Here is a 10,112-nt window from a genome sequence, read left to right on the forward strand (position 1 = left end):
AGAAACCAAGAGGAGAACATCCTTTATATGAAAAACCTTGGCAAGTACCAAGCAGAAATGCACTGAGACTTGAGAGATCATGACTCAGACCATGGACTAAAAAGATACTAGCAACCTCTATGACATTGTCATTGAATCAATTAGTGAGATTATGAGATAATATTAGAAGAGTCTTTCCCATAGTTTAGTACTACTACACGTGTTCTCTCTTCCACCTCAGTTAATAAGTTTTGTGTTGGTATTTTTCCCTGTTTAAAAAATGAAGGAAGTTGCCCCGCCTGAACTTCTCAGCCATTAGGACCGGCCTTAGTGTTGGAAATGTAGTGAAATTTTATAACCTGTCGAACTGTGACTTTTGTGTACAAATATTTGAATTTGAAAGCATATTCATCCTCCCCCACACCTAAATTAGGTCAAAGAATCAAGTTTTCCCTACGACAGAAAAAGTTATTATATTTAATGCTAGACAGCAGCCCTGTGGAAAAAGACCTGGGGATACTAGTGAATGAAAAGCAGGACATGACTCACCAATGTGCAATTGCAACACAGAGGGCCAACTACATCCTGGGCTGCATCAAAAGAAGTGTGGCCAGCAGATGGAGAGAGGTGATTCTGCCCCTCTACTCTGCCCTGGTGAGACCTCATCTGAAGTACTGTGTCCAATTCTGGAGCCCCCAATACCAGAAGGATATGGACCTGTTTGAGCGTGTCCAGAGGAGGGCTATGAAAATGTTCTGAGGGCTGGAGCACCTCTCTTATGAGGACAGGCTGAGGGAGTTTGGGTTGTTCAGCCTGAAGAAGAAAAGACTCTGGGAGGACCTTATAGTGACCTTCCAGTATCTAGAAGAGGCCTATAAGAAGGCTGGGGAAGAGCTGTTCACAAAGGCATATAATGATAGGACAAGGGGTAATGGTTTCAAACTAGGGAAGTGTAGATTTAGGTTGGACATTAGGAAAAAGTTCTTTAATATGAGGGTGGTGGATCACTGGAATGGGTTGCCTTGAGAGGTGGTGGAGACTCCATCCCTGGAGACATTCAAAGTCAGGCTTGACGGGGTTCTGAGCAATCTGTTCTAGTCAGAGATGTCCCTGCTTATTGTAGGGGGGTTGGACTACATGACCTTTATAGGTCCCTTCCAACCCAAGACATTCTATGATTCTATTATTCTAAACACAGAAGCCTGCCCATTTGCAATCCCTATTACTGTTTGTATTTTCAGTGGTATAGGAGGGAAGAGGTGTAAGATCATTGCAGATAATGTCTTCAATCTGAGAAACTTCATATATTGCTTAGATAAAACCCTTTAGAACACACTAAATTTGTGCCATTTGTGTGAGCTTCTTAACTCACTTTGGAGGTAAAAGACCCAGAGCCTATTGCTCTGATACTCTTTCAATTAAAATACCCCTAAGTTTCTCAGTTGGATTTGCATGCAGTCAGCTTCCAGTACAACTCAGAACTCATCGAAGACAGCAGACTCAGGGTCCCCAACAAGCCACTTCTGTTTTAAGAAAAATCCTGATAAATAAAGCTGGAGGCTTCTCAAGGTGTGAACAGTGATTGATCCTTACTGCCAGTACTAAATGCAGGCTTAGTTTTGTGCTGAAAAACTATACCTGGATGTTTCTAACTGACACGCAAATATGCATCACCTACAACTCAAAATTAGTCTAGGTTAAGAGGCCTTCTTAGTAGTTCATTATATTGTTAAAGGCACAACAAAATTAGAGATGTATCTTACTAAGGCACTTCAAATTACCTTTCTAGGGGAACAAATATTCTAAAGGCAATATCTGTTAAGAAATAAAATAAACATACTTATTCCAACCCAGTATTTCTAGATCTCTGACAAGACAGGAATAGTATTCTGGTGGTCGTGGTATATGCAGGTCTTGTGTATTCCTTAAAGCAATTTCCTGTTTAAAATAACATTGAAAACATCATTGAAAGATTTCAATATTTTTGCATCTATTTAGTCATGTGATTTTTGGAATCCATTAAAAAATATTAAGCTTATGTAAAATTAACTGTACACTGCATTTGTTTTGTTATAGCCTTCAGCTAAAGCAGACAAAGAAGCTGTTTGGTAAATTACTTCAGAAACTGGTAATGAAAACATCTGTAATTTATAAAAAAACCCACAGATGTTGACAAAACAGTCTTCAGATGCAAATATCAAATGTGCCTCTCTTTTTAAGCTAATAAATTTGAAGTCAAGCATCTTGACTGGAAGTACATTTCAAAAGAAGGTTCTATTAAGCCCACAGCTGTCTCCTGGGCTCCACAGCCACAAAAGACAACACATATATGAAATCTCCCATATTATTTTTATGTGGCTATATACAACTTTATATAGCAATCAAAAAAAAAAATCAATTTCTCAGTTTTAACACCATAGGAACCCATAGAGTATGTTTTGCTAACAGACACTCATCAAGTATGTCAAAATGCCTCAAGAAAATTTTTTATCAAAAAGGTAATGTCACATGAGAAAGAAAAACCAAACTCCACTTTTATGTTGTGCTACTTGTTCTTTAAATTGTACTTCAGTTAAAATTACGCTTGCAGGGCAAACAAAAAAATGAATGAAACTTATAATAAAACTATTAATAATTTTAAATAAAATAAATTTAAATAAAATAAATGATATGAAAATATAAAATCAGCATAACAATAATTTCTGGCCAGTTGCCCTGCAGGGTCTTCTGGTTTTTTTTACTATCTGAACTGAGGATAACTATTCTGCTATTGTGAATTAATTATATTTTCATTGCATTCTTATTTTTTGAGTGCTTGTTTATCCAGGCAAATAGAATGGAATAACCATTGTGAAATATTCCAAAACAGCCACATGCATATATTCTTATTCAGTCCTATTCCAAGCACCTCTGCCTAGTTTATTGCAATCTACCTGGTCAGGGATTGAACCACTACTAAGGAAAGGAATTCCTGGCGTAGAGCTGGAGTATAGTACCAGGAGGGTATTTTTGTTGTTGTTTTGTTCTACTGTGTTTTACTTCTAAGTTAAGTGGGTTGTATGCAAGTATTCTTTGCCAAGAATGTCTTACTTACACACAAGAAATTGCCAGTTTCATGTCATTAACTAAAGACTTTGCTACTCTTCAATCCTAGGTAAGAAAAACTTTTTTTAAAAAAGGATAATCAGAAGTCTCTGAACTATATAAAAGCTTTCTGGATTTATTTGCACCTGTCACACAGGTGAAAGCACTTTCAGCAATCCACTGACTGTTTGATTATAAGCCTTCTTTAACATCTGGACAATATCAGGAATTTCAACAAAACAACTGTGGGGGAGGATGGCTCTAGACCGAGATCTCTTGCTGGGATTTTAATTTTTCTTGTAAGACTCAAATTTCCAAAGAGTACAGTCACTTAAAATCCTACAGGATATTTATACAGATATTACATGAGGAGCATACATACAAAATCACCTCTTCTTAAAGAAAAACACACATAAATCCACCTATCAAATAGTGAACTCTAAAAAGCTGAAAGTGAAACCAAAGCTATAAGAAAATCCCATCTTCCACATACATATTCTGTCACTTACCAAAATAGTTTTCAGCTCCACCATAAAACTGACAAGATCTGGGCAGCTGTGCAGCCTCTGGAGGGAACACAGTATCAGTTCATTTTCTTCAACTCATAACATTTAAGGGCAAGCCATTTCAGCCTAACTATCTATTTTTCTAGTATTGTCAAAACAACTAACAGAAAAAAAACAAAACAAACAAACAAAAACCCAACATGTTTAAATATTTCAATTATAGAATGCATCTCCCACAGTACAGGAGACTACTAAAAATGAACCATCACCTTTGTCACATCATGTGACATTACACATTTATATAGTTTATGAAGACTTTATGCATTTATGAAGACACTGTTAAAGACTAGAGTCTTCACCAAAGAGAACAGAAGCCTCAGAATCACTCAAAAATGTTTATTAGCTGGTTACACTTTCTTTAGGGAGTCTCCAGACCCATATGCTTCTAGCTGCTGTACTTGATGAAAGAGCCTGTGGGAAACTGTTCACGACAGTGCCCTGTGTATCTTCCAATGTGATACCTATTTACACTTCTATTTCCTCAGCTCTGTTATCTCTGGTTACTCATAAGCCTTGTCCTACAAAGGGTGCACAGTGTGTAAGATAGTGTCTCAACTAGCACAGGTGGCAAAGATGCCTTCTGAGAAACAAAATATTCTTTGTGACTGCAGGGCTACTGTATCCTTGCTCCAGTTTCTTCTGGACAGGGAGTCTGCAACACAGAAGGAGCTAGATCTATCAATAATTAATGTGAATTCTCTGCATTATGAACAGTTTGTAATAAATAAATACATAAATAAGGAAAAACAAAATCTGTTCCTAATTGAGAGATTACAGAAAAATTCCAGTAAAATGTCGTAAGCCATTTATTTAAAATCTTCAAAAAATAAACCTTGAATAATAATAAAAAAATATTTACTAAATTCTATCCATCTCTCTTTAGATTGACCTGCAAATCCTCAAGCGTTTAAAAATAAATCTGGGCTATGCAATGAAAGAAGAGTTCTTTAACACGTTCAGAATAGGTTTGCAAGAATAATTTTTTTCAGAATCATTTATAAGGATACATTCAAAAGAAAGGGTTTTAAAATTTGTATACCTGCTTTAAAATATGCCGATACGCATGCAGAGTCTTCTTTAGGTGCCAGCTACACTCTATCCTAGACAAAGTATTTTGTATAAATATTCAATTCACAGTATGTTATTTTTAGAAGAGATCAGAAAGTTTGCTACACAAAAACATGTTTGTTCTTCTTCACAAAAACAAAGGAAATAAACAATACTTCAAAATTTCTTTGAGTTTCATATTATTCAAAACTTTCAAATGTCACTATCCCAAAGCCCATAAAAAATTAAACATTTACGTAGAAAAGTCGTTCTTTGCTGAAAACAACAACATATTTCTTGCAAGTTAATATGACTTCATAAAATATACCAATATTTAAAAATTATAGCCTGAAAATGTCAAAGTTACCTATAACGTGGTTTTAAGTATCTGACCTAGAATGCAATAAAGCCATCAACTACCACATCTGTTCATGGTTCAGAGCAGGCTGGCCCAGGCAGAAGCATGGACTACAATGTTAAAAACTAATCCACATACGTGTGCATACAATACAAACCCACCCCCCACACACATATTATTATGATAAACATTCACAGTAATAAGAACAGAGCTTATAAAGAAAAGTTGGGTAATGCAAATTTAAATTAAGTTTAAAAAAAGCTATGCTAACCATCAGGCACTTAATTCTTAAATTTACAACTTTGCACTGAATTTTCTGTTTCCCAAATGGTGACATATAAATAAACTTATTTAAATGAGCATATTCTTCTAAGTGCATTGATTTATATATAAATACAACCAATTAATTACAAGAGGTTTCAAAGTTAATTAGCAACAAAATATTTTGATATAGGCAATGTTTATTGTCAGTGTTTATTAACACTGATGCTGTAAAATTTTGTGGCAAGGTTAAGTTGAAACCAGTAAGAATTAATTACCAACACTAATACTGGAAAAAGAATAATTAATATGCATATCCATCATTGCTTTCATCAAAATAAAATTTCAGTTACATACACTTACAAACTGCTTTCATAAAACTACTTTACCTTGCATTTTTCAGTTGAAAATCTATCGGTAACAGTATCCTGATATGAAAGTCTCTACCCTTGAAAAGAAACATTTTGTTAATAGGAAGGTCAGCAAAGAAAAACATTATACGCTTGTGGGAAATATTTCCCGTAAGTTCAGCTACTGAGAAAATCTGTATTATCTGACTTTCAGAAATATTATTCAGAAGTTCTCTATTTTTTTATTTTGAGTGAATGCCAGGTAGGAATAATGCTGATTTTAATTCTGAAGTTGAAATATTCTTGACCTCTGACTGTATTCAGTAAAAATTCTTTGGTACATCACATTTCATAAAGCAAAAATAACAACTTTCAGAAGAAAAATAAACATCCAAATCTGGATAAAACAAATATAATTTAATCCAAGTCATGATGAAGTACATCTAAATCTGTCTTCAAGTAAAATAAAAATCACAGACACTTATCACAGAAGTACTACACCTAAAAGGAAATTAGGCACTGACCCACAACTCATTTCAGCAAGGTTTTATAAACTGTGAACAAAAGCAAGCCCAAGTACATGAATGTAATATTTTCCCTGTTAGTGCAATCCATATGAGGGTGTTCCTAAATGCCACCTACTTGTGTTTTCAGTATTTGTCGCTAGTTGTGATCCTCATTCTACTTGCTTATGGGATTATCAAAATAAAGCTGAAATAAAAAGGGTTTGCAAGTAGATTTAACTCCTTCTGGAAGCAAAGAGAGCAGTTATCCCAAATCTTTTACTCCTGACTCTGTTCCAGTTCAACACACTGAATTATGTCCACAAATTGTCAGATTTCTGCAGCAGGAAGTTAAGAACAAAAACAGATTTCCTCCTGTGATTAGATGACTGATACAATGGATGCTTTATCTCAGTTTCAGAAAGGCTTTTAATACTGTTTCCCATAACATCCTCAGACAAAATGAAGAATTAATTCTGTAACCTAATAGTGAGGTGGACTGAAAACTTGCAGAACTGCTGGGCTGGAAGGCTTGTGATCCACAGGACGAGATCTAGCAGGAGGTCCCTAACTAATGGTGCACACCAGGGGTCAGTCCTGGGCCTGAGACTATTTGACCTTGATTACTGACCTGGATGGTGGGACAGGATGCACCTTCCTCCCTCAGCAAGTTGGCAGAGGATGCAAAACTGGAAGCAGTGTCAGACAGATCCTGTGATTGTGCTACTATTTAGAAGGAACTCAGAAGGCTGTAAATGGGCTGAGAGAAACCTCATGAACTTAAGAAAATGCAAAATCTTGCACCAGGAGAGGATTCACCGCCTGCACCAGCACACACTGGAAGCTGATGACCTAGAGGGCAATTCTCTGCAGAACAGAGTTCTAAAAGAAAATACACCTGTAAAGAGCTGTTTCTGTGCTACGTGTGCACATGTGGTATTTTAACAAGCCATAGCTGTAGCTTCACTGCACAGTGCCTCTGAAGGCAAAGCTACCTCAAGCGCATCCACTCTCAACCTGTCTCTGGGTTCTGTTCTTCTTCCTGCACCGCCGTTTACCAGCTCTTCTGAGCTGATGCAGCCGTTTTAAGCTGAAGCTTGACAAGACACCCAGAATTAGTCATTTCCTTCAACCTTTACCCTAGGCCGTGAGCACAGCCGCGCTGAATCTGTCCCAAACAAACACCTGCCGACACACGCACCCCAGCCCACAAGCCATCAGCGAGACGGCGCCGCCAGAAGCCGAGCAGTCCGGCGTCCGCAGGCGGGGCAAGGCGCGGGCCGGCCAGGCGGCCGCCTCTCCCCAGCGCCCTCACGGCACACGGCCGGGCACGGGCCACGGGGAAGGCTCGGCAAACTCAGGGGCCCCGCTCCGCCCCCGGCACTTCCTGGCTCACAACCGCGGCCCTCAGCCAGGAAGCCGCCAGCCTCGGCGAGTGAGGAGGGGGGAGCGCTCCCGCCTCACACGGCGCCGGGGCTGCCGGCGAGCGCGGGCCTCGGAGGGGACGCGGCGTGGGCGCAGGGGGGAGGGGGAAAGGGCTGGCGCGGAGCGACCGCTGCCGGGCAAGCGATGCGCGGGCCCGGTACCTGCGCGGTGACGAAGCCCTCGTAGGCCGTCCCGTGGCGGTTCTGAGGCAGCAGCAGCGGGCACTGCCGGAGCAGGCGCCCCGCGCCCGCCATCCCGCCCGCCGCCGCCGTTCGAACCGCACGCGCCGCCGGGTGAAGCCCCGCCCCGCCCCGCCAGGCAGGCAGGCAGCGCGCGCGGTGGCAGAAGGGGCGGGGCGCGGCGGGGCGGGGCGGGCGCGTGCCGGCGGCGAGCGGCGGCGGGTGCGGGGGGTGCTGGGAGGGTGAGGGGCTTTGAGGGGCTGCCTGGTGCTTTCACGGCATCACCCAATCGTCAGAGTCTGAAAAGGCCTCTAAGACCACCGAGTCCAACCGTCAGCCCAGAAAAACCCGCCATGCCTGCTGAAGCATGTCCTGAAGCGCCACCTCTGCTTGTGTTTAATGCCCCCAGGGGTGGTGGCTCCACCACCTCCCTGGGAAGCTTGTTCCAGTGCCTGACTACTCTTTTGGTAAATAAATTCTTTCTAATATCTAGTCTAAAACCCCTCTGCACAACTTCAGGCCATTTCCTTTGCTACTGTCATTATTTCCTTGGGAGAAGAGGCCAACACCCACCTCCCTGCAACCTTCTTTCAGGTAACTGTAGAGAGCAATAAGGTTTCCCCTCAGCTTCCTCTGAACAAAATAATCCCTGTTCCAGTAGCCTCGTCTCATAGGCTACGTACTGAGAGAACAAGCGCCCTGGACTCAGGAGAACAGCTATGCAAGATTAAAGTGCCAGGCCAGGCAAGGGTTATTGCTGGCTCAATTCACACAATGAGTTTCTAGGAATTGTACAGTATATCCACTGCAACACATTTAGGGTGATAAAAGCTCTTCTGCACACTCACACAGGTGGTGGGATAAAAACATTCCTCACTTTTCTGGGTGGGCTGCTGTTACGATCTGACAGTCACAAGCCTGAGGTGGGAGACTTAAAACAAAACTTTGGGCTTTATTATGTAGGTTTCAAGAGGCCTTAATTAAGACTTTGCATATCACTAACACTGAGCATCACACAAAACCCAACAAGAGACTGTTTCTTCCAAAATAGACATGTATGAGAAAGAAAAAAAACAGTTTGACGAAGGGATAAGTGACTTCCCAAACTCATTTGAGAAGTGTGCTGCAGAACTAGCAACTGAATCTTGAGAATCCCCAAGGCTGCATCCCTTGGGTACAAATGCAAATGCAATCTGATTAGCATGCAATATATGGCTGAGGTTTGTAGAAGGAAACAGAGGCCAGCTGATTAAGGCCTCCATTGTTGGATATGGTATGAATGAGTAAAGTGGCTAAAGCTTGTCAACTTTTCCAATTACTAATCTCTTGTGATAGAGGAGGTTATTTCTCCCAATACATGTTGGGTGCTCATATCTTTAAACCAGTGATTCTCACTGTGGAAATGAGTACTTGACATTAAACATTAAAAAGGCAGTATTAGCATAAGCTCTGTTGTTCCAGGCCAGGGAACTGGGAAGTATCCACGAGTGTTTTCTACAAGTCTTCATGGCCGTCAGAGAACCACTGTCTCTTGATTGCTGACAGCAGCTCAGTACTAGCAGAACAAGAGGAGAATGGCAAGAAAAGCAAAGAAAACAACAAAAAATGTTTATACCTGCAGCTGGATCTTGTGGTCTTGTGAGACCTGAATGTGGGGATTGCATGGAAACAGAGGAGTCAAAATGGGTCAAATCTTTTGCAGTTTTATACTGTTGTAGTGGCTATTAGAAATATAGCTGTTATGTGAAAGAATTAATGTGAAGCCTTGTTTGCTCATTTAAGCTAGATGTTAAAGTCTCCCATGTTCTTTTGGTATGGTGTCAAAGTTCCTCTGTCGTGTAACCAAATTCTGCCAATGATTTGCCTAAGCATCCAGGTGTAAAATGAACTAAGAAGAGTCAATAGGGAGGTGAAAGAGTCCTGAGATTTTCCCTCTAAATTCATCATAGTAAGATTTTCAGGAATACATGCTCATAAAAATATATGCTCAGTGTTGGCAAACATGGTTTTTTACACTTTGCAAATGTCACTGATGATTTCCAGACTTCCAGCAAATTATCAGGGTACCCGAGACCGACGCGTTCTAGCAGTTGAGCTCTTTGCAAGAATGTTGCTCTAGTTACCTTTTTTTTTTCTCCAGAGAACTTTGGGCAACACCAGACTCAGTTAACAACTCAAGAAACATTTTCTAAATATATGCACAAACAGGTTTTAAATGCCATTTTGTTGTTTAACCTGTATGTCCTTAATTTGCTCCCCTAAAGCTGTTCATGTGCGTTTCATTACCCAGCATGGTTCACCGTGAAGAGTTCGTCCAGTAAATTGCATCCTTCGTATTATCTAATAATTTCATTTGATCA

The 10,112-nt window shown here is 40.4% G+C and overlaps 1 protein-coding gene across 2 annotated transcripts in view; it reads right to left on the minus strand.

Moving 5' to 3' along the window:
* FANCL (FA complementation group L) overlaps positions 1 to 7,873 on the minus strand; it is a 28,088-nt gene extending 20,215 nt beyond the window's left edge. Inside the window, exons 1-5 of one of the 2 annotated variants that reach the window (XM_051613605.1) lie at positions 7,735 to 7,873; positions 5,685 to 5,743; positions 4,669 to 4,729; positions 3,573 to 3,629; positions 1,820 to 1,917 (exon numbers count right to left, since the gene is read on the minus strand). In XM_051613605.1, coding sequence (XP_051469565.1) covers positions 1,820 to 1,917; positions 3,573 to 3,629; positions 4,669 to 4,729; positions 5,685 to 5,743; positions 7,735 to 7,827 — 368 coding nt within the window. In that variant the 5' untranslated portion in view covers positions 7,828 to 7,873. Of the gene's footprint in view, positions 1 to 1,819; positions 1,918 to 3,572; positions 3,630 to 4,668; positions 4,730 to 5,684; positions 5,744 to 7,734 lie in introns of those variants that run through there. The other variant, XM_051613606.1, reaches the window with a different exon arrangement.
* Between the last annotated feature and the right edge of the window lie 2,239 nt (positions 7,874 to 10,112).

The sequence above is a fragment of the Apus apus genome, chromosome 3, assembly GCF_020740795.1.
Source record: "Apus apus isolate bApuApu2 chromosome 3, bApuApu2.pri.cur, whole genome shotgun sequence".
Taxonomy (NCBI): domain Eukaryota; kingdom Metazoa; phylum Chordata; class Aves; order Apodiformes; family Apodidae; genus Apus; species Apus apus.